The sequence below is a fragment of the Desmodus rotundus genome, chromosome 12, assembly GCF_022682495.2.
Source record: "Desmodus rotundus isolate HL8 chromosome 12, HLdesRot8A.1, whole genome shotgun sequence".
Taxonomy (NCBI): Eukaryota; Metazoa; Chordata; class Mammalia; order Chiroptera; family Phyllostomidae; genus Desmodus; species Desmodus rotundus.
The window spans coordinates 22,617,428-22,642,470 of NC_071398.1; the positions used below are offsets into that span (position 1 = coordinate 22,617,428).

The window sequence follows — 25,043 nt, forward strand, 5'->3', positions numbered from 1 at the left end:
TGTCACTGGCAGGTCGGATGAGAACTTATTCAACCAGCTCAGTGGCAGCACAAGTAGGCAGCCTGGGGTCAGTCTTGCTTTCTTGAGAGATCCCGGGCAGTCACTTGGAATTTATGATATAGTTTTACAAAACAGTCCACTGACCAAAGCATGTGATTGCAGCCTGGTGATATTTCAAAAAGATATTCCACATGAGCTGACCATTCCTGCTTCTGTGTTCTCATCTCTTGAATTGGTGTCTTTCTTTGGTATATGTTTATATTTGAGACCTATTTATGCTATCAGGAGGATTTAGGAACCTCTGTGTGGTACTTGTTGCTAACTGTATATAATGCACACATTTAAAAGCAAGGCTGGTTATGACTTATTTCCCTCTGGAGAGACCAGTATAGTTTTGTAATTTCTTAAGAGTTGGCAACTGTGGTTAGTGTTTAGTGAGCACAATTTATAATTCTTTGGACCTCAGAACTATGTAACTGAAATGGTGTGTAAGGTAAATGTGATCATTCGGGTAATTAAAGTGACTACAGAAACAGCGGTATGGATTAACCGGTTACTGTACTTGCGGCAGTGACTGTACAGTTGTAGTGACGGTATGTCCAGAACTCCACCTGAAGGGTCCTAGGAGGGTTAGATTTCCTGTCACGGCCAATGTCATGTCACCGCAATTTCACATACACTAATCAGATCAATTTGGAAAGACGGGTACTTGTACTTACAGGAAAATGTAGGAGAAACCTGCATCCTTTAAGCTACTGGCTTAGTAACTCAAAAATTGTCCCCACGTTTGAACTGTCTCCACATCTAACTCAGGAGGGAAGACATCGAGCTGATCTTCTGGCTCCGTACGCGATGGCAGGTCTCCAGCGAGGGAGATGGCTGTGCTGTGAGATTTTGCAGCTTGTTGGTTGGTTCCGAAAGATGCTTCAGTGGTCTGTGCCTATAGAAGGGGCGGGGGGGTCACCATTTCTGTGGCCTTTTTATTGTGTACACTTACAAGTAACATTTGTCTCCAGTGTTTCACAATTATAAATTAATAATAGCAACCCATTAGAAATTATGGGCATCGTAAGCCCCCAAACTCCTTTGGGCATCTTAATAAAAATGATAATTAAAACCATAATTTACAGTAAATGGGGACACTGCCCAAGTAAATCCACAATATGGAGAAAATTAAAAAACTCAAACCCGAAGGAAGCTTCCTGGCACTGGGGAGAAAAAGAAAGATGGCCTTGCTCTTAGCTCCTACTTCGACGGGAGCGTCATCCCTAATTGCTGGGCCTGGGTTCTGTGTGTCAGAGATATGGGTGACTGTATCCCCGTCCATCCTGTAGCCGTGTGTCTCACTGGGCGTGGCCACCGCCCCCCCTCCACTATCTCACACCCCCCCCCCCTCCTCCCTCTGCATGTCTTGTCTGAGTAAACCATCGCCACCCTCACCCGGGCCCAGCTGGCATCCTCAGAGACCTTGGGTAGTCTCTCAAGCTCAAGTGCAGATGCAGGCATTCATCAGGCTTTGTAGATCTTTGCTCCTCAAATGGTTTCCTAGTTTCCCCTTAGCTGTTCAGTGTGAGAGGGCGCGTCATCCCCTCCCGGCTGGTCACCAGGCTTCAGTGTCTTCAGTGAGTCCGTCTTCTACCTGACCACCAGAGATAACTTAAATGGATAAAATAATAATAATAATTTGTAGTGCTACTCCCTGCCCAAGTTCTTTGACACGCTCACTACCACTTGCAAAACAGCCCCACAGTTTTAGCTTGGTGTCCATGGTTTCATCTCCCATTGTGTTTCCTGTTCCTCATTCACAAGGGGCCCCTCTCCGACCCTTGACCTTGTTTTGCCATGCTCCTTGTCTTTACTGCTTGTGTGGTTCATTTCTGTGTCCTTTGCGCCCAATGTAGTTCTTGCTACCACTCGGTGGCATTTGGGAAATGCAAAGAAGGGCAGAGGAACTCGTACCATGTGTCCAAATTCCTGCAGATCCCTGAGACCTCTGCGTTTCTCTGCACAAAGCCCAGTGCTGCTGTCAGGCTTTCCAAGGTCCGGCCAGCACCCTGATTTTCTCATGCTTTACAGCGTGGGGTGTGACACAGCTTAAATAAAATCTCAAGCCGGTCAGCGTGAAACATTTTTTGAGATCTGACAGTTCGGATGTGTGCATTTTGATTGAGGCTGTTTTGTGGCAAGGCCTGAGCCATTGTCTCTGGCAGAAATCTTCCAGAGACTGTTCGTCTGAGCATCAAAGGCCCGCAGTAGCTTGGCAGCTGTGTCAGCAGCGCGAGTGGTAACTGTGGCCATCAGGGCAGCACAAACCCCATCTCTAGTCTGTGGCAGCAAGTGGACTTGGGGGCCCCGGCAGTAAGCTTTTTCAGAGAAGTTGGACATCTACTTTCAGATATGTAAGCCTCCTGATTTTCTTAATGCTGGCAACTAATTCCTTTTAGGAAGGAAGGAAGGAAAAAGGGAAAGAGGGAGGGAGGGAGGGAAACAACAGGTGGACCAAACAAAACAGGTCCATGGGCTTGATTTATCCTGTGATCACCATTCTAGAGAATGAAAACTAGTGTAAGAGAAGCAGGTACTTAGTATTTTTTGGGGGGGTATATTTTACTTTATATGGTCCTTTGATATCTGTATGCAAAGACTAAAACCCAAGACAGGGAGATATTAAACCTCCATGGCCACTTAATTTTCCTGATTGGATCAGATGTAACAAGAGTTGAAAAACTGATGCTGCCCATTGCTTTAAAATGTGTTTCTTTATTCTCTTTGTATTATTAGCTTTAAATATTCTCCTGAACACACTCTTGCCACCTCTGTGCAGTTAAGCTGGCTCAATTTAAACATTGTCATACAGTTAAATTTTTATAAGAGGAATCAGGTTATTAAATTTAGTAAAGCACTGCCTTCATTATTTTGCACAAACGTTGGCACTGTGCAGAATTGGCTTAGCATTACTGCATTTAGCTAATGAAACCGGTCATAGCTGTGGTATTACGGGAGTGAGGGATGCTATTCTGGGCATGTCCGGGACTTGTGCAGTAGGTAGCATTATTAAACTTTTTAAAAAGTTCACCCTCTAGAAATACGGGTTACTATAAAAATGTTATGGTCCTTCCTGGTAAGCCATCATCTTTTGAAATATCCATGTTGTGTTTCTTCTCCAACGGCAATTTTAAAGCATGAGGAAATGGAGTTGTCTGTAGCAGCAGCTTTTAAGAGTAGACTAGCCACATGTAAGGCATTGCTTAGATAAAGGAAGATGGGAGACCCGCAGTGTAATTTCCCAGAGCACGGGGACAGGTGGCTCAACCATAACCTCAGCCAGTCAGGAATTATCTAAAGGAGACCGCGTGCAGACTTGAGGCTGCAGCCTGCAGCTGCCATCACGTCAGGTCTGTTCTTTCTGGCAATAAAAAGTTCTTTGCCAGAGGTTATTTTGTCAAGAGAGGTAGCATGACTTAACAGGCTTGTTTGGGAAAATGAATTTTGATAGAAAAAGGCCATGATTTCTCCCCCCAGATTTCTAGGTAGTGTCATTCAAAATGGCAGTGAGGTATCTTTGCCGGATTTTAATATTGATTCATTAGGAAGGAAGTTAGAGGGTCATCAGAATTGTTGGCAATAATTTGGATTGTTTTAATATAGTCCGGAATTGTAGCTTATTAACAACCTATAAGAACCATTCATTCTTTTGGCAGATATTTGTTGAATGCTACTGAACGGGAGTCCCTTGGGATAGAGAGATGAAAAAGGCAAAGATCTAAGGCGTTCAGTTAACCTGGTCAACTAGGTAAACAAAGCCCTGCCTGGCCCCGCCCCGTGTCACTGCCCTTTCAGTCCGTTAGAGATGTGGCTGCAAGCAAATGACTAAGCGTTGTGTCCACCATGTGTCCTCGCTCTGCCACATCATTTTTGTCTTTTTATACTTTGATGAAAATGTGGTGAAAAATGTTTCTGATGATGGCTCTGACCTGGAAATTTCATAAGGACACAGAGTCCATCATTTCCAGTAAGATCTGGGTGTGTAAAGTCCTGGGATTGCAAGTGAAGTCGTTTTTGGCCACTTCATGTCACCTCCATTTGGCTGTCAGCGTTTCATTAGCTTGATTGGTGCAGCCCCTCAGCCAGCCAGATTTTGTCCCATGCCTGCTCCTATCCGGTCTTGGAACAGTGGGGCGGCAAAACCCGGTGTTTTCCTTCTCTCTCTTTCCCCAAATGAAGTAGACATGCACCTTCCGCTCACTGGTGATAAGGAGTGACATTGGCATCACGGATCTAAGTGAGTAAATTTCAATTATTGTCTTCTTGCCTCCTGGCTCGGAGATACTGCTTCAAGCCCCTGTACTACGTGCACCAAAGAGGAGCAAACAGACCTAGGTGTTGAGTAATTCAGATTTGAAGTCTCGTGTGCATTATTTTAATACCAGATTCAAGCACAGGAGGTTATCTTTAGGCAATGGAAAGTGAATGTCTTGGGCTATGGAACTTGGCACCATCTGACAAATGACTTAGGTTATCTCAACAATGAAATTCAAGTGTGTTCCAGTGTTTAGACAAATGGCATGGTGCATCATGTAGCTAATTTCTTTAAATTCTGGTTGATGTTAAAGCCGGTCAGCTCTTGGAAGCAGATCTAGGAGAGAATTTTAATTTTTAGTGCTAAAGACTGTAGTGTATTTTGTAGGTCATACAAATCAGAGAGGCAGTAAAAGACTTTACAGCAAGGATTTTGGAGAGAACTGGGGAGTAACACTTATTTTCCACCTACTATGGTATGTTAGGCTCTTAGTGTATGTTTATTACTTATCCTTCTATTTTAAGAAAAGAAAACTGAGTTTCTGATGGGTTAAAGGCATAGCCTTGGGTCTCATAACTTATAAATAGCTAGAGCTAGGATCAGCCCAAGTGTGTCAAACTCCTGAGTTTGAATCTTCTATGCTGTGCTGGCTTCCCTTGAGAACGAGTTTATATAAATAGACTGGCCTCCACGAGATTAGGTATATGGAAGGGACAGGAAGGGATGAACTTCGGTAGACTCACGTGGCGATCTCAGCAAGATGCTCTGATTTTTCACGCATATTAATATTATTTTAGAAACAATTTATGGTCATTTGACGTGACTTCAGGTGAGTTGCATTGCTGCCTTTTCTAGTAAAATTGATTTCTTTGTGTTCTCAGTGTACTCTATAACAGTGGTCCCCAACCTTTTGGCACCAGGGACTGGTTTCATGGCAGACAATTTTTCACCTATATCTTAAATTTATTGGCATAAACTCGATCACCATATCTTCTTAAGATCTCTCTCGGGTTTATAGGATCTGTAGTGATGCCCCTTTATCCATCCCGGATGTTGGCTGTTGGTGTGCTTTCTGTGAGCCGGTATGTGCACCTCTACGCTCTCCCTCTGTAAGTCTTGCTAGCCCTTTACCAATTTCTTTTCAAGGAAATGACTTTTGGCTTCTTGGTTTCTCTGTATTTTATGATTGCTTTATCTTTATTAGTGTTTCCTTTTATTTTTAGTACCTTCCTTCTATTTTCTTTAGGTTTCATTATCTGCTTTAAAGATTTTCTTAATTAATGGACACTTAGCTCATCTTCTGTTTTAATATATGTATGTAAGGCTATAGATTGTCCTTTATTCACAGTTTTAGCTGTGTCCCATAAGTTTTGATATGCAAAATTTTTGTAATCTTTCATTTTAAAATATTTTCTAATTTTCATTGCAGTTTTTTGAGTCATAATTTCTTATTTAGTTAATGTATTACTTAGTTTTCAGTTAGGGGAATTTTCTAGGATCTTGTTATTGATTTATAATTTTATTCCATTTTGGTCCAAAGGCATACTTTCCAGTGTTAATCTTTTGAAGTCTGTTGAGACTTGCTTTTGGCCATGCACATGGTCAATTTTGGTGAATATTCTTTAAGTACTTGAATGTACATTTTGCTGTTGTGTTCAGTGTTTAGCATATTTAGTTATTTCCAGTTTATCAATTGTGTAGGTTCAAATCTCCTGTATATTTACTAATAGCTTATTTTATATTATCGATGTTAAAAATCCATCATTCTGATTATGCATTTTATCTATTTTCTCCTCTTAATTCTGTCAATTTTTGACATACACACACCGTTAGGTGCATACAAATTTAGAATTGTCACATATTCCTGGTGGATTGGGTTTGGGGTTAGTGTTATGAAACATTCAGCTTTTTCTCTCACATGACTTTTTTTGTTTCATGTTTACATGGTTCATTCTTTCTCATTCTTTTACTTTGAACTTTCTTATTGTTATGTTTAAGTATACAAAACATAACACACACACTTTTGTAAGGAGCATAGTGTATGTGTATTTTATCTAGTCTGACAACCTGTCTTTTGATTGCTTTTTTTTTTTTTCTTTGACACAACTGGTTGCATCCTGGACTGTCAACCTAGCTTCCAAATGTGGCTGTTATTGGCTGAGTGGCGTAGCACAACCTCTTTTGCTTAGTTATATATGTGCGTGTATATATGCTACATATATTTTGATTGCAGTTTTTAGTCTACTTATATTTAATGTAATTCCAGATATATTTGGGTTTCGGGTTAAGTATAGCGCCTTATTATCTACTTCACAGATAACATAAGAGTATGGCTTGGCCTTCACCTCTGAAATCACTCTGTTTCTGGGGAAGGTTCTCTCAGCCTCAGCACAGTTGATGTTTTTGGCCAGATGACTGTTGGTTGTGTGGGCTGTGCTTTGCATTGTGGGATATTTTGTAGTATCCCTGGCCTTTATCCACTGGATACCTATAGCATCCTATCCCCAATGGTAGCCGCTGAAAATGTCTCTAGACTTTTGCAACTGTTCCTAGGGTAAAAGTACCTCTGGTTGGGAACCCCCAGGGCAAAGCATGCAGCGCTCACTACAGGCCATGCATCATGACTCAGTGTTTTGTGCTCGTGTCTGCTAATGGTGACTTTCCTTTAAACCATAGGCTTTGAGACTGCCAAGTCTTTTGCCCTCCACGGTGCTCACGTGATTCTGGCCTGTAGGAACATGACGAGAGCCAATGAAGCCGTGTCACACATTTTAGGAGAATGGGTAAGCAAGCACTTGACTCTTTTTTTAATTGTCACATACACACGCTGGGATAAACACATGGAAGTTTTAGTAGAGTGCACAAAGTTTATTGTTCTTAGAATAATGTTTTCTTTATTTTTAAAGTCATATCCACTTTGTTTACTTAATGAATGAAAAGGACAAGGAAGCCTGTTATTGTCCACACATTTGTTTAAGGTTCACTGTCAATGTCCTCTGCTTTGTTAGTCAGCGGTTTGAGAATGTTCACTCATCTAGCTCATTTATTAAGAAAAATAAAATGTGGTTAACGCCCCTGAATCCAACTATGGTTGTTAGGCTTATGGTGTTAGGGTTAGAAAGGAGCAGACTTTAATCCTGCCCCTGGTCTGTCCTTTTTGCGTTTTTCTCTCTGTGCCAGTGTTGGTATTGATATGTCTGTGCACAAATGTTCATCGAGGGCTTGCAGTGCTCTTGGGGCTAAGGACAGAGCACCAAAAAAACCAAAAACAAAATCCCTATACCTTCTAGACCATGACAGGATAATTGCTTTTCATATTTTCCATAATGTCAGGTTGTTAGAAGTACAGTGAAAGACAACAAGGGAATGTGAGGGGTTAGGTGGGATAGTGCAGACTCCTTCAGATTGGGTGGTCGGCAGAGACCCCTCTAAAGCTGTGACACTTGATGGGAGACCTGGATGAAGTGAAGAAGGAAGCTGTGCCAGTGTCAGGGGAGAGAGTTTTTAAGCAATGGGAGCAGCATGTGCAAAGGCACAAGAGGGTAGGACCATGCCTGGAGGACTCAAGGCTCTGTAGGGGGGGCTACTGTGGTTGGAGCCAAGTGGAAGGGGAAGAGGTTGTAGAGAGGCACTAGGGGTGTCACATGGGGCCTCAGAGACCATGGTGTGGAAGACGTCAGAGCGTCTGAGCCAAGCGTGACACAGTCTGATGCATTTTTTAACATCATCACTGGGCTTTGGCATGACGTGTAGACTGCATCCATTTATTCAATTGTCATTTATTTACATTTTCATGAGGGGCACCACTGTCACAGGTACTGGGGCCTACTGTTAAGGAAAAACAGATGTTCCCACAGTTGTTGTAGAACTTTCCAGCTTACAGTGGAAGACAGATTTAATCAAAGAAATAACCTCAGTGGAAACCTGACGTAATGGGTACTCTGAAGTATGTAGTGCTCCAAAAGGGAGACTAATGCCAGGGAGGTGGGGGGCATCAATGTCCCCAAAGAAGAGTTAATTGAGCTGAGATCTCAAGAAAGACTAGGGAACAGGTGGGAGAAGGGGAAGGTCACACCAAGCAGAGGAATGGGAGGGAGAAGGTGGGGGCGGAGAGGACAGCCATTGGCCTGGGAGCAGAGCGTGAAAGGGGTTGGAGCATCCTTGCCAAGACTGCCTTCATTTTCTGGGCACCATGGGAGATTTCTCGCCATGTGAAGAAATAGACCATGGCTTGTGGAAGAGTATGTCTGGGGTTCTGGACTGAAATTTTAAAGTCAAGAAAAGGAAGATTTGTTTCTGCTTTTTCAAGCAGAATTTAAAATTCATTATATTTGAAATGAGCCTGTGCCTTAATCTCATTGGATTCATTATTTGGGGTTAAATTGAGAATATAAAACAGGGTCCATTTTTTCCCAATTATCTTAGTATCTTTCTAACTCCCAAGTTAAAAAAGTAATAGCCTCTACTAGGTGGTGTAGTAGTAATTTTTAGAATTGTATAAAGAGAAAAAATGGTAATATATAACTTACGGTTTGTATCTTCATACAAAATGGGAAGGTATTAAATAAAAAGTGAAAGTCCCTCTCAGTCCTTCTCTTGGAAGGTAAGTATTATTAATCTTTCTTGTGTATTCTTCCAGAAGAAGTTTGTATATACTCGCAAAAATACACACAAAATGTACTTTGACTTTTTTAACTCAATACTCCAGCTCTTATCTTCCTCATAGAGATCTACCCCATTGCTTTTAACTGCTGTACAATGGTTCATAGTGTGCTTGTGCTGTAAGTGTTTAACCAGTCCCCCTTTTTGGAGGGCGTTTGGGTTGTTTTCATTGTTTTGCTATTCCAAGTGGTACTGTCTGCAAGTTCAGGTTCTCTTGCATTTTCATTCAAAATTGGGCCTCAAATATGGTGCAGTGAGCACTCTCGATACATAGTTTTGCAAGGACACACACAGGGCAGAGCCTCGGCCGTGGGCTCATTGACTCAGAGGCAGACGCTTTTCAGGTTTGGTAGCAGTTTCCCAGGTGGCCACCCAGTGTGGTTGGCTGGTGTCTGTCCACACTGTCAGTGCAGGGGAGCACCCAGCACCAAAGAGGGTCAAACTTGTAAAATTTTGCCCATTGATGTTATATTTAAAGTAGAAAAATCAAATTCCAGTGGCCCTAGTGATACTGTAATAACCATATTACCCAATAATATTAATGTTTAAACTAATCTTGGAAGATACTGCTAAAGCACAATTATTTATGCATTCTAAACGTTGTCTTCCTTTTTCCTTGTATATGAGCACAGAGTCCTCTGGATTTATCCCATTATAACTATTGTTTGATGCCTAGAGGCAGAAATTCCTGGATTTGCGCTAACCAACTATGGGACTTTGGGAAATCTTTCAATCTATTTGGTGCCTCAGTTTTCTTGTCTCTAATGAAAAAGGTTGAATGGGACGATCCCAAAGACCCACCATTTAGTTTTCTTTCTTGCATTCTAAGCCATAACTGGGTACCTGGGAACCAGTTTCAGATGACAGGGTTTATCATTGTAGAGTTTCACTCTACCTACAGTAACTCGAGGTTGACCAGCAAACAGCACTCCCAGGAAAATAATTGCCCCAAAATGTCATTGTCGAGCATGTAAGCAAAAAAAATGGGAACAAAAACAAAATTAGTACTCACATGCATTTCAAACATTATAGCAAATTTTATAGGTTGTAGATGGAAGAAACTCAATCCTTTTACCATCTCTCTCATCTGTTCGCTTGTTCTCTGTGAATCCCATTGTACTGTGTTCCCCATTCCCCTGGGTTGTGGTACAGAAGGTCAAAGTCAGCACCAAAAGCTGTCATTGCCATTGCATGTCGTTGCACTATTAACACAGTGCTGAGTGTGGGAGAACTTCCCTTGGCAATCTATATCTTGAGCTGGGGTTTCCGGCCCTCCCCACACATCCCCACCCTCAATATGAGCTGATCCAGTTTCCCTCAGGCCCTTCCTTACCTCATTTCTGCAAAGGGATTTCATCTGTCACATCATTTAGTACCACCTTTTTGTGTTTCTCAAGGTCAATGTGATCTACTTCAGTTTTCCCAGCTTCTAGCCAGCTTGAGTGTGTTTGCACTGTATCGGGGATGAATCCTATAACAGTATCAGAACTGAGAAGGTACTGCAACATATTGGTACCTCCCAGGAGATTCTCAAAATGATCCAAAGATTTTGTTGCAGCAAAACTCATTCAGAAGTCTTTAGGCTGTTCATTGTTGGCTTGCACGTGCCGAGGCTCTGTGGGCAATCTCAGCTCAGCTCAGGAGGTAGAGCTCATGCTTCCTTCCCCAACTCGTTCTTCCTTGCCTAGCCTCTCTCTTCCTGACTTGCTTCGCAGTCCCAGAATTGCTCTGTTCCAGAATACTCACGTCTGCCTCCAAGCCAGTGGAATGTTACTCTTACACCCTCCTTGGGGCATCCAAGGACCACCATTTACAGGGTGGGGCAAAGTAGGTTTACAGTTGTAAGTATGTAAAACACAGAGTTTATTCATTTTCCTTAGGCACAACTGTAAGCCTACTCTTGCCCCACCCTCTGTTGTGTCTCTGTCATGTGCTGTGTCCTGGGCAAGGCCCTTTATGTCCTTATTCAGGAGGATGCAAAAGCCTGGTTTTCTCCATTTTGCAGAAGAGCCGATGTGGGGCTCACAAGGGTGACGAGACTTGCCCAGAGTCACACTTTGGGGAACACAGCTCCTGGCACATCCATCTGTCCTCCAAACCCAAAGTCCCCTTACTCTACCCCACAGCCTGGCTTTCTGCCACAGCCAGCATCAAACATATTCACGACCTTTCAAGCTTTGCTTTCAAACTTGTTAGGTCACAGGTGGCAAACACAGGTGCACAGGCCAAATCCGGCCCTCCACCTTGTTTTATCTGGCCCAGCACCTTGTTTCTACCGGCGGCAGCACCGAGCTCCTTGCCCCTAGTTAAGGAGTAGTTACATTTATACAGTACTAAAATTACATTCAGCCCTTTGAAGGTAACCGTGAGGCTGATGTGGCCACCAGTGAAAATGAATTTGACACCCCTGTGTTAGGTGCTATTTGAGTGGTTAAGTTCAGGCTTAATTCTATTTCTCAGGTAAAGCTACTCACTCTGACCTACCTTCTTGTCCCAAGAATTTCCTTTACATTTGAAAATATCCTTTATATAGAGTTCTCAAGCCACTTTTTTGGCCAATCCAGCTATTTAGTAAAATGTAACTGAAATGGAAACACATTTCATATGGAATTATATTAAGAGCCTATATATAATTACTGCTACTAATAATGATTTTGTGGGAAAATGTCCTCCTGCTGAGATGTTTTGGATGCTCCAAAGTTACAAATAAGAGAAGAATTGAAAACAGTTAAGACTGGATAACACGGATGGGCACTACAGAAGTAAACCACCCTCTTAAAAGGCCAATCCACTGGCCATAATTAAAAAAGGAGGGAGGATGGGTCCATCAGCCCCCAGTCACATTTCAGTGAAGCGTCCCTGGAAATGGGGTTCCTGCCTATGCTGTTAAGTAGTCCACCATGTGAGGATGTGAGAATGAGGATCCTCATTCCCGTCCTTAAGTGGATTACAGAGTGCCTCTAAGGCAAGTACTTGATATTTTTCTCATTATTCCAAGGAGCCCATAAGGCTGGCTGAGTAGGAAATTCACAGTTTATCTTCCCATTTTCAGGGCGGAGTGGATTCTCTTGCACTGAGCACCACTGTCTCTATGTGAGGATATCAGTGAACTCTGCAAGTCTGGGGCACTGATAGGTGTGGTGGAATCCCTGAAGTTCTGTGGTTCTTACTGCCCTTCACTCAATTAGTATTTATTGGAATGGGGTTTTGTTGTTTTAATGATGTCTGGCGTGTCCCACTCTCCACACTTTCTGAGGGGCATTGTATAGAAAGAACAATAGCTGATAAGGTATAAAAACGCACTTTATAAACAGTCACAGCAAAACCCACACATCCGAACATAGGGTTCTTGAAAGGCCTAAGTGGGGCTTTCATTTCCTCCTTCCTGTTGCCTTGTTACAGTCTAAATTTTAGATTCCTAAAGCCTGGGGGGCTAAAACTTCTGGTCCTGGGAAGGAATGAGGTTGGATAGAGCCAGAGCAGATGGGCCTGAGGTCCCCCACCTACCTACCAGTTGCATGGAGGAGGAAAGAGCTGTGGTGGAGGAGGCACCAAACGAGGGGGAGGGATTCTTTTGAGTGTCCAGCCTGCCTCACTTGTGCCAGGCCCTTACTACATCTGCTTATCATGTGAAGAGTGAGACAGGAAGTATAAGAGAGCTCACCGATGTGGTCGCCCATGTGTGAAATGTGGGGCCCCGTGACTGTTCTGAGAGCTCTAGCATCGCCTGGGAACTGAGATGACCAATGACTTTGGTGGAAGTGGGCTGCTATGGCAAGAGGGGCTGATGGCCCTTCCTTGGAATTATTATGAGACCCACTACTGATACCATGGAATGCACGTCGGACATCCTTCTATCATCAGGGAAAAGTGATCCAAGTATGTTGAGTTTTGTGGGAAGGTTTGGTCCCTGAGAAAGACTCAGAGCCCAGTCTTTTTGGACCTCTCTTTTTATTTGGCCCAGACTTCAAGTCATCCTAGAGACTGGCTAGGATGACATACCTTAGGCCAGGGCTGTGCAACAGAGATTCAGCTGTTCCTGTTTTCTCATGGGTTCCTAACTGAGAGTTCCAAGAGCCGTGGAGAAGGCAGGCTGGGTGGTCTTCAAGATGCCTCCTGGACAGATGTTCCCTGTAGGGAGCAGATGTCCCTTGTGGTGGGCAAATCCTCTTCACTTGATAACAAGTGCTATAAAATGTGCTGCATTGTAATGGCAAAGATTAGAAGCAGATCGAGCTAGGACCTTGGGCAAGTTTCTTCTCTAAATCTTGGTTACTTCATCTGTAAAATCCAAATGCTAGTATCTATGCCAGAGATATAGGTGACTCTGGGTACTCAATGCATTGACTGTACATGTATTTAATACATTGTGGGGAATAGATTAAGTGTTTAATTAAATGTTAGCTGCTGCTATTAATAACAATAACAATAATAATAATAATAATTCTTATTTACATACGAGAGAGATGCTTACTTTTCTTACTCTCCAAGAAGTTGAAAGAAGAGCTGCAGGGAGGATGGTCATCAGCATGCTTCCAATGGAATCACGATGAATTATTTTTCTGTCTTCATCTGTCTGGACTCCTACATTTTAATAGATGTGTATTTAGTTTGTTGATTAGTATTTTCCAGTGGAGCTCATATTAGCACTCAACTGTCATTTGAAAAGCCATCTTAATTATTTATGTGATTGCTTTTTCTTTTGTATTTACAAAGAAATACACTTTGCATATATTTAAGGAAGATGATTAAGGGATCAGTCATCAGGAACAGCAAGCAACGGTTTCTATCAAAATGGTTATTGAGAAAGCAGGGAGATGAGGGGGAAAAAGAAAAGATTTATTAGCCGGAGGTAATGGAATGTACGTGTGTTAGGGAGAGCACATACTCTGTTGATTGTAGTCACATAGTGTGATGCTGGAGAGACTGAAGCGTTGCAATTATTCTAGTTGTCAATACGGTTGATACCGGGTTTATTTGTCTTGTTGGAGTGAAGGCATGTGGAAAGCTGACAGTATTATGTCATATTGCAGCTTCATTTAACATTGGGAATAATGATTTTAATATTATTTTCAGCTATGGAATACTTAGGTACCAACCACTGTATTAGGCTTGTGGTTTTGACATCTTGCTATGCTTTTCATAAGTATAAATGCCCCGTGTTTTCATGACATGGTGCTAAGGGGTGATGGGCCAGGATGTTGAGTAATGAATTGTTTGCACTTCTGGAACAACTGGTGAAATCCAGCTAATTTTAGGCTCCCTCAAATCCACTCAGTGACTTTACGATGGTATAGCTTTGACTTTTGCAGGAATTTCCCCCAATCTCCTTTGATAATAAGAGCTTAGATCCCATAATTTGCCGTTCTAGATCAAAGTCCAAAGTGGAGATACCTTCTTTTACGTGATGTGTGCGTGTGTTGGAAGAGTCGTGCAGCACGTGTTGTGGGTACCTTACAAGCCTCAGGTCTGTCTGAGCTGGAGACCTGTCTTGGCAAAGATGATCACTATTCAAAGCATCACAAGTTAGAGGGCCCATCCCATTGTTTTCAATGATCTTCAGCTAAATAAAAATATAAAAACTATTAATATTATTAATAGTTACAGATTATTGGGAAAAGTTCATCCTAAATCAGCTACCAGATCTGTTCCTCATTTCTTTGCTTTAAAAATTGTTTTTATGTATAGTATTGGATTTTCAATAAATAAAGTATGGTACCAACAAGTCTGTGAGCCAGCAAGAGCTGTATAAACCACTTGCTTAAATCAATAAGCACATATACATACAGACAAAGGTAAAGACACACTTCGAGTTCTCCCTCAGGACATTTTTGTTTGCAAAGTGTCATGTTTTTATGGTCCCCTGAGGGTGGGGGTTGGGTATTCATAGTTGTCTCTGTACTAGGTACTGTGCTGAGTATTTAGCAGTGAAATATTTATGTTATGTGTTTGTTAAACCCATTTTGCATATAAAGCATTGGAAGCTAGAAGAAGGGAAGAGGCTTGCCTGAGCTCACACAGCTGACAGCTATGTGGTAGATTCAGCATATGAAGCCATATTTTTCCAACCCCAAAGCCATCTTGTTACTCAATCCAAAATTCCTGGCCTGTGTGGTCAGAAGACTGACCTCTCGTTTTCATAGACTTATCCCAGTGTTCTGTTTGGAGAGGTTCACATGTTTATGCGTGCGTGGTTCTCTGTTCATGATGTGAGGATACCTGTGGTTCCCTAGGAAAGAGAGCTTCCGGGTGACTTTTTGTAACCTGATAGAGCTGATGAAACTCACCAAAGGAAGCTCCGTCCTCCCCAGACTTCCATTTCAAGTGGTGCGCAGGGTACTTACTGCTCTACTTCGGTTGGCTCTTTGACCTTTCTTGTCACAGGCCCAGGAAAGATTCTTTATCAGATAAATTATTCATCCTCCTCATAGACATAATTGGTTGCTAAAATATTCTGAGTTTTCTCTGTCTCCAGAATGCCTAAAACGTGTGCTTAGTACTTGCTCTCTAAGTTTTCCATTTTATTTCTCATCGTGAAAATTTTGCCTTGACCTAATCTTGAGTGTTATTCATTGTCCTTTGATCACTGTCTTTGTGTGTTCACTTTTTAAAAAAATTCTGGCCACCGTTCTCAGTTTTGAACAGTACCTTTCAAACTTTATATTCATTGTAAGCTTTGTATAACGAGGGTTGTGATTAACCGCAGAGTTTGAGAGAGTCAAAGTCAAGCCTAGGTGGCTGGCTGCAAACCATCACTCCCAATCATGCGCAATCCAAGGCAGATCCATCCTTTCATTACTGTGGGGTCCCCTGAGTTCTTATTAAGCAATTTTGACATAGTTTGAAGAGACGGATTTCATCTTCAGATGCTATTCAGCCAATGGCTGAAAGACCTGCTTCTGGCCACTAGGCATTTAGGCTCTGTTATTTAAAAGGGAAAAATATGCTAGAGGCTGTTTTTCATATTTATTATGGTGCATTTACAGAGAATCTCACATGTAGCAGGTGTTAGATTAAACAGAGGAGAAACACTGTTTGTGCCAATAAAACCTCGTACATGGGGCAACTAGAGATACAGCTATAGACAAGGCAGCCTGTCTCAGAACAGGCCAACACACACTGCAGTCGGTTAAGGTTTATTTTGAGCTTATGTTGAAAATAGACTGTTTTGTAATTTATAGGAAGGCAGCCCAGCGGTGTTGAAGTAGCACAAGCTTTGGAGTCATACAGACCTGGGATTGAGCTCTGATTCCAACATGTGATCCCTGGGCATCTGTGGGCATCTCTTTAAACCTCGGTTTCTTTATCTGCAGAATGGTGTTAATAATGGCTCTCAGGGTCATGGCAAGGGCGAAGTGAAGTAATGCGTAGGCTCCTTTGTACAGAGGCTGACCTGTAGTAAAGACTCAGGAAATGGCACTTCAGGGAAGGCTGAGTTGTTCAGCACAGGTCCATGAGGTAGGCTCTCAGAAATCTTCCTGGAAAATGCTTCCTCCTCTTCTTCCTCCTGCTCCCCCTTCTTTTCCCTCACCATCTTCCTCTACTTCTTCCTCTCGCCCCTCCTCCTCATCCTTCTTCTTCTCCTTCAAATGATCAGAGTACTAGGAAGTAGCCAAGCCTCTTTTCATCTTCCCTTCAGTGTGTCAGTTAATACTGAGATGAGCTGAGGTAGGGATCAGGGGACTTCTCCCATTGCTACGGGGCAGAGAAGTGCTGTCTCTGTCCCCTGTGTCCTTGCCCTGGTACAGAGCTGGCTGGTCTTCCGCAGAGGCTAGGTTAGTGCAGGAGAGATGGGGAGCTGGCAGAACCAACTCTGTGTCTCCGGGAGACTCACCTGGAGCCAGTCCCTGTCCCTTAGTCAACTGGCAGCAGATGCAGCTAGATTTTGGAGATACTGAAATCTGTCCCTGGACAGAAATCATCTGACTTTGGCTTAAACTCTTCCAGTGGTGGGTAGGCCCCTCCCTCCCAAGGCATCCCACACTTCTTAATTAGAAAATCCTCCCTTGTACTGAAGTCAGAATCTTCCTCTAAGTGTCTTCTACCCACCTGCCATGGTTCTACCCACAATGTTCCACTGGGCCACCTTCTCATCAGAACCCAACTAATACATCTCTCGAATTCCCTGAATAATGGCTCCAATGTTATTGAAGACATCAGATTACTAAAAGGTGGTGGTGAGGCTGGCCCTCTCATTTCTTTGCACCCTCTGTCCCTCTTTTATTAGTGGGGTTTGCGATATGTGGCAAGGTGTGGCAGCTGGGGAGAACTCTTTCTCCTTTGGTGTCTGTCCTTCAGCAGGCGCCGGATTCGGAGCCCAGATCCGCTGTGCCTTCCCTGGAGTTAATGAATCAGTGTGAATGAAGAGCTCAGTCTTCTTTTAAATGACTGAAGAACATGGCATTCATTTACCCAATCATTCTCAGATTCTAATTGTTCCAACGACAGTGTGATCTGTACACTGGGTAGCTGGGAGAAACTTCAATGCATCTTTGTAATGGCTTTGTTGTTGTTTATTGAGAGGGACTAATTAACTTTGATTATTGCACTAATATTATGGCACTTTGACAGCCCTTCAGATTTACGACTCTGGGAAAATAAACAAATGAAATGCAGGTGCTGGAGCAGAAAGAATAAGTTATTACTGAACTTTAATTACTTGGAATGTGTAGCCAGGAGAGAATTCGTTGATGAATTACAGGATGCTTAAACTCTACACCAAAGTATAAGCAATAGGAAGACAAAAATGAAAAGAGGAGCTGGGAGGGTGCTGTTTTTAAGGCAGGAAAGGATAGGACACGTCTGTAGTGGTCTCAGTAGCGCCCCAGTGATTAATCCCTGTGGCTTCCAATCCTGCAGCAGTTTACACACAGTACTGCTCAAAGCCTGGCCCCTGCCCCTCAGCGTCAGCATCACTGGAGAACTTGTTAGAAATGCAAATTTTTAGGCCCCACCCTAGACCTACTGGGTCAGTCTCTGCAGGTGGGGCCCAGCAACCTGTGTTCAACAATCTGTGTTTTGCAATTCCTCCACCAGATTCTGATACACGCAAAAGTTGAGAAGTTCTGCCTTAAGATTCTCCTGCTGTTTGATTTTTTTCTTTTATAAAAAGGCAGGTACAAATTTTTATGTTTGTTTATAAAAGTCAAATGTTCTCACAACCTAGTTCACCAACTAATCCAAAGATTTTCAGATAATTTTTTAAAAATGGTACAACTCTTTATTAAACTTCAGTTATGTGCTAGGTGTAGTGGGTGATATTAGACACTTTAGAATATTGTCATCACCCTTAAGGACTCTATATGTGAGGTGATAATTCTAAGTCATACGCCTGCCAGAACCCAGTGAGCATGGTAAGAGCGGGGTACTTCTACGACTCATGAAAGACGCTTTCTTTCCACATGAGCTTCAAAGCAGGATCCTTGAAGACGGAAGTATTGGCAAGCTGTGGTCAGCCCCAGTGGTGAGGGCACATTCCAGTGGAAGAAAGGGCCTGAGCAGAGCGTGGGAGCATGTCCTGGAAACAAATAGTCAGGTTTGGATATAGTAGGGTGGTGAGGCTGGAAGCTGCCATTCAAAGCCAGGTTATGCAGGGCCTTGGATTCCATTGTCTCAGGAGAGCAGGCTTTGTTCTCTAAGTCCTGGCAGCCATTGAAAGATCTGAGTGGGAGGGGGGGAGTGCAGTCCACACATGGTGATGTAGAAAGATAGATGCCCAGGCTGAATCGGAGAAGGGGAGGGTGGAGGCTGGGAGGCACCGTTAGCTCTTCAAGTGGCAGCTGTGAGCTGGAATGGGTGAGAAGGATGCTGAATCTACTCGCTTATTTCCTGACATTCAAGGAGTAATTTTAAATCTATGAACTGAGTCCCAAAGTATAAAAATAATCATTCCTTCCAATGTTTCTGCTCTGAGAACCTTTAAAAATAATGGAGGAAAACATTCTTTACTATTAGAAACTCTGTGAAAATAGAAACATTTTACTTAACCACAGCCCCCTTATAGGAGTAGAGTGATCAGACAATTTATTGTTCAAACCAGGAAATATCCAGAGCCAAAGGAGGGCATGCTGGCAATTATACTAGGAGAGCAGGCATAAACAAGGAGAAAGACCAGGGAGTCTGAGCAAGACACTTAGGAGCCGTTGTCCCGAGAATCCAATGAGACTGCACCTGAGTGGCTGGCCTGCCTGGACTCCAAACAGAAGGGATCCAGCCTGGCTTCTGAGGGGGCAGATTTGAGCCTCACACTGGCCTTAGTCCCTTCAGTTCTGGGTTGTCTCCTGTCAGCTCTTTTCCTATTCAGAGGCTGCTGTTTTAATTCCCACCAAAGTTCTACCTGCCTCCAGACCAAGATTGTCTCTACTTCTTGGAGACTGGCAAGTGTAACTGTGACTCCAGATCTTTTTGGCCAAGTGGGCTGCTGAGTTTTTAATCCAGACCCTTCCATTCATATCATTTGTCCCACCATCTGGAGTCTTCTGGGTCCCCTGTTATGACGATGGTACTTGAGGACTAGGAGTGCACTTCAGTGTCAGACCGAGCCAGACCCTTTCACAGTAAGTACACAGTGGCCACTGCCTGCGGTTCGGGACGGCCCATGTCTTGTCTGGTCAATGAATGTGGACAACTGAGAGCTGGTTACATGCTTAATTTCAGCTCTTGCCTTATTGGCGCATATTCTGGGGCACTTGGCAATGATGTCAGGGGTCATGGTCATACTGCAGACTTGAGTCACTGTTGATGGCATCCTTGCAGACCTCAAAGAAAAGCAGAGATAATTCTACATTACTTTAAAGTATATGTTGAAAGTAAAGTTCTTTTTAGTCATATATGTATGGTCCATTGGGTTTTGTGGAACTCCTTCAGCCCTAACTTTTAGGGGATATAGTACAGATGTGAACCAGTTAATGCAAGAATAATAGAATGATAAATTTAGATATGAATTAGTGGAGCCATTTGTCTTTGCAGGGAAAATTATGAATTAACAGGTTACGTTTGGGTATGCTGTGGTTAGGAAATGGTAGAGTTTGAGGACTGGAAAGGGCTCTCTGAGATCACCCAATTCTACTCCCCCACTTGACAGAGAGGAAAACTGAGGCTCAGAGAGGGCCACTGACTGGTCAACTGTCACTGAGGCAATTATGTCTTATGTTGGAACAGATTTTCATGCTGTCCATTGGCTTACTGTGAAAAAATGCGTGTGTGGGCGCATACTTATTTATTTTAAAAAAGAACAGAATTGCCTGTAAGGCAGGAATAGGAACACCCAACATTTAGTGCTCAGGTGGGTGGTGTGTTTAATTCTCGTTTGTATGATAGTAACGATAATGGTTATAATGGCAGCTAGCATTGTGTGCTAGTCCCTGGGCAAAGCACTTCCAATTCAGCAGTACATGGACCTTTAGGATAACCCTCTGATGTAGCTAAAATTATGAATCCTATTTTCAGATGAAGACATTAGGTGCAGAGAAGTTCAGGACCTTGTCCAAGCTCACACAGCACGTAAGCAGCAGAGATTGAGTGCAGGAGGAGGACAGATGCCTGGAGTGTTGTATTCCTCGTGGTATTTCCCCAGTGCGGAGCATAGTCCCTGGTCAGTGGGGAGCATTTAGTAAATAGTATTTGTTGAGTGAATGAGTGAGGATTAGCAAGGTTGACAGTTGAGCTTTGGGGGTTCACATGCGGGCAGCAGTGTCCCCTCACTGTGGGAAGGGGCATTTGGTTGTTTGGTTTTGGAAACCAGGCCAGCAGAAGGGGCAAATAACCAGTGTTTTTCTCAAGTACTGAGCTCCGTAGGTTGATTTTCATGTTGAGGCTACTGAAGTGTCCCCAGATTCTTCGACTACCTTCTAGCTTGTTAAAGGAGTTGTTATTTGTTCGACATTGGGTCAAGCATATTGCATTCCATTGTTTGAAAATTACTATTCCTGATTTGAGAAATCTCAAGTAACCAGCTTCCCTAGCCATTCTGGGGAAGTGGGATTTTGCTGTATCGAGGAGTGGGCTTATAAATCAACTCGATTTCAAGGGACAGAAAAATGGGTCACTTATGTAGAGAAATCAGCTCAAAAGGCAGAGCCCAAAGGCGCAGGGGACACGTGCAAGGGCCAGTGGGTGAATCCAGGAGCCTGCTGGTCTTAGCCTGAGAGTGCGCATGATCGAGAAGTAAGGTTGATCAGGAATCAGTACCTGCTTTAGAAATGAACAGGCCTCAGATGATGGAATGCTCTTGGAGGTAAATATAGAAAGCTTTCCATTCCCATTACTTAGGTTAGAAAACCAGCTTGGTCTGGCTTTGCTTCCAAGGGTCCCTCTTTTCTTTTGGTTAATAAGTAACTCTCCTGAATCCTGAAAGGGATTGGCACTGACAGGGAAATGTGTGTGGGGGGCGTGCGGGGTGCGCACAGAGATGCAGACACACACACAAATGAGAGGTGGAGACCCAGAGGAGGGAGGGAGATCAAGGCACAAAGAGACAGATGGACAGAGAGGAAGAGCGGCAGTGGGGGTGGGGATGGGGAAGAGAAAGAAGAAAACGGGAGAGGGAGGGAGGAATGGAGAGTGGGGGGACAGAGAGAGAAGGAGGAAGACCTCTCTCAGGAGTGTTTTTATGGAGCTTTGTAGTGCTGGGCTCTGCACGTGGGCTTGATCACTGTTTTCAGCATTCTCCGATCATTTCTTGCTCAGAAAGGAGGAAATTAGAATTGTTGAGCTATGATTTGTTTTAATCAGAAAGAAATTGTCTAACATAAATCTCCTCATGAGTGCTGGAAAAGCCCTAAAGCGGCCAGGAAAAAAAAATATCAATACTTTGCAAAGGAGGAATGATTGTTCCAATTCGTGGCTTAATTGACTTTAAGCCTTAATGAAACTCAGGCCAGAGCGGCCGCACGCCCTTCGTGGCCGGGATCAACAGTGAAACCTACTGGGCGAGGGGACGTCGGGGTGGTTATTCGGTTCTTTGCTATTGGTGCGGTTTTCTAATTGAGTGGCACTATCTAATACCAGCGAGCAAATTTTTTTTTTCTATGAAGAGAGTAAATTTTTTTCTGACTAACATAGTAATTTATTTTAAATTACAGCTTTTTCTATTGGAAGCATTCATTTATGTTAGATTATTATTCCCCTAGTGAAATTTCACTGATGCTGTATAATTAAATATAGATTTTTTAAGAAACACAGTATTTATAAATGGACAAACTGGGGGTATAGAAAGACTTTATTTAAGAAGAGTAAGCAGCCCATTGGCTCAACATGCTGGCTGCTGGGAAGGATTCATTCAGCATCAGCGAGTCCCTGTTCAGCTCCCAGCACCTTCTTGGGAAGGGACGCTGAAACGTGCTCACTTCATCAGTCTGAAAGGACTGAACCGTGACATGTGCCCTGTGGGCATCAGCAGCAGGCTAGGGATTTGGTCTGCCTGAGCCTGAATCCTGTTTCTGCCCCTCATGAGCCCAGTGACCTTCACTGCCGGTTGCCTCGGTCTCCTTGTTTGTGAAATGGGGATGGCGGAGCACCTGAATCATAAGGCTGTTGTGAAGATTAACGGAGTCCTGCACACAAAGTGCTCGGAATGGCACCCGGGTGCTCAGTGTCTGCTGTACAAACGCTGGTGGTGACAAAACATCGTTTGGGTCCCAGTGTGGTCTCGTCCCTGCCTACCTGTCCAGGATCATCTCTGGCCATTCTCTTCCTGGTTCTAACCACATACCAATCTCACTGCTGCCCCCAAACCTTTCACCCAGAATACTTCCCCTGCTTGGAAGGACTCAGCCAAGCTTGTCCACCTAGCCAACCAACCCCCCTGTATCCTGCGAACTTCTGTTCATGGCCGTCTTTCCCAAAGCTTTCATGGACCGTTCTTCCCTCCCCCTGCCCACCTTCCCTCCCTTTCTGCAGCAAATAGTGAGTAACCCTCTTCTTCGAGTGAGGCTTTGGAGACGTGGCAGTGACTAGGAAAGCAAAGGTTCCTGCCTCTGTGGAGCTGTAGTCCCTGTTTTGGTTTTTAAATATGCGTCTGTCACAGCACCGATCACATTATACATAGTTTGTCCACGGTCTCCGTACTTAGGCACCAACGTTTATTGGTACTGTATGCCAGGGGCCCCACTAGACTCCCTGTATATGTGGGTACATGGTGTTGTCCCTGCACTCGAGGAGTCTAGTGCGGCGACAGACACGTAAGTTAATAATAATAATAATAATAACAACAACAATAACAATAATAATACCATCAACACCTGCAAGGCGTGTGCATATTGTGTTTGGTGGGGCGGAGGGGCGTAAAGCCTGGCCCGGACCTGAGCTCAGCGACACTCGGGCGGGAGCACACACGACGCCTGTGTTCCTCATCGCTTTTGGACTGTGTAGGACTAGCTGGTGAGTGGCGTGACATTTTTTCCTCTGACTTCAACCTTCTAGTTAGTGGCTGCGAGCACAGATTTTGGAACCAGCCTGACATCGGTTGAAATCCTGGCTCTGTCATCTCACCGCAGTGTGCAGACTCAGCCAAGGGCTCTTCCCTGTGTGTCTCTCGATCTAACGGTGGAAAGTGGGGGTATTGTATCCCTCCCTCATACGACGCTTGTCAGGAGCAGAGATAACAGGGCCCGGCTTGCGGCCCGTGCTCAGTAACACCTGCCAAGTGCTGCTCACTGCACTGAAAGCTTCCAGTGTTACCGTTCGTGCCGTGCGTGTCTTGGCATGTCTTGGGTCCTCACCCATCAAGGAGCTCCGACCTTCCCCTCTTCCCACCAACAACTCTTCTGCCCGCGAGGGGCTGCCTCCTCGGGGCCAGACAGAGCCTCTGCTGGGCCGGTTTGCTTCACGCTCAAACAAAGGTTCCTTGCTGTCGTGTTGGACTTTGTAGGATAGTGACAGCTTCCAGAAACCTCTGGTCCGTGAGCCAATTTGGAGAAAATTGAATCATTCTCTGGGCCTCTCGGCTCACATCCTAAAAGGCTGCACAAACACTTTGGGCAGGCTTCAGCAACTTCACATCAAGGACTCCATCACAGCTCCGAAATGAAAACATCCCCCGTTGCTCCCTGCGTGTGAAGTTGGAGTGTGTGCCTGGCACAGGCGTCGGCGGCAGCAGTAACACTTCCTCCCGCCATATCGTGAGGTCCTACAGGAGGCAGAAGCCACTTAACATGCTCTGTGCTTCTCCCTGTGAGGACAGGGAAAAAAAGGCAAGAGCTGTCAGGATCCCAAATGTTCAGAGGCGCTTCCAGCTGGAGGTAGGATAGGTCTTTTGAAGTCTGCACAGAAGTGGTTTCATATTTAAATGTGTCGAGCTGGGCTGGGAGAGGCCTTAGTCTCATGTAGCCATTCCCTGCACAGTTCCTCATCTTGTCACAGAAACTGACTTCACAGCACCACGCTCACCCCCTCAGCAAGGACCCTTCTGTAGAAACAGTTGTGAAGGTGGTAACCGGCCATAGCAAGGGTTTTATGATTTGTGGAGAATTTATACGTGAGAGAAAATGGCTAAGTGAAAAATATTAAACAGCTTAGCTGGCACCCACATAGATGAATCATTGACATCTATTTTCTTCCCCCCTCGTACTCTAAACATATGGCATGAATTTTCTGCTCTCATTACAGATGCTGAGAGAAGGCAAAGACAAATATTTATATTACATTCATGTTTTACAGGAAAAATACTGTTTGGTTTGTTTATACAGTTCCACTGTTACAGTTTTTATGGTTGGTAATGAAACCACTGTAAAACCAAGCCTGGGTTATATAGCAGATGCGATAAGCCATAATATTCGGGGAGATGCCCTGGATGGAATAGTTGATGTCACACGTATGGAATCGACAACTGAATTATGGGTTAGGACAGGCTAAACTATGCTGTAATAACAAACAACCTCAGAATCTCTGGGGCTTAAAACCACAAAGGTTTATTTCTTGTTCTAACTACAGTTCCATCATGAGTTGCTTGGAGGGCTCTGTTAGACGGGGACCTCACTCAGCCACCCGGACTGACAGCAGCTTGCCTGGTGGGACGTTGGGGCAGAGGAAGAGAAGGCATGCTGGTCCCTGCACTGCCTCTACCAGCATGTGCTCAGAAGTG

General features: G+C 43.9%; 1 protein-coding gene across 3 annotated transcripts in view; it reads left to right on the forward strand.

The window, feature by feature from the left end:
- WWOX (WW domain containing oxidoreductase) overlaps positions 1 to 25,043 on the forward strand; it is an 897,629-nt gene that overhangs the window by 43,749 nt on the left and 828,837 nt on the right. For all 3 annotated transcript variants that reach the window (XM_053915333.1, XM_053915335.1, XM_053915334.2), the window contains exon 5: positions 6,977 to 7,083. In XM_053915333.1, the coding sequence (XP_053771308.1) occupies positions 6,977 to 7,083 (107 nt within the window). The remainder of the gene's footprint in view (positions 1 to 6,976; positions 7,084 to 25,043) is intronic.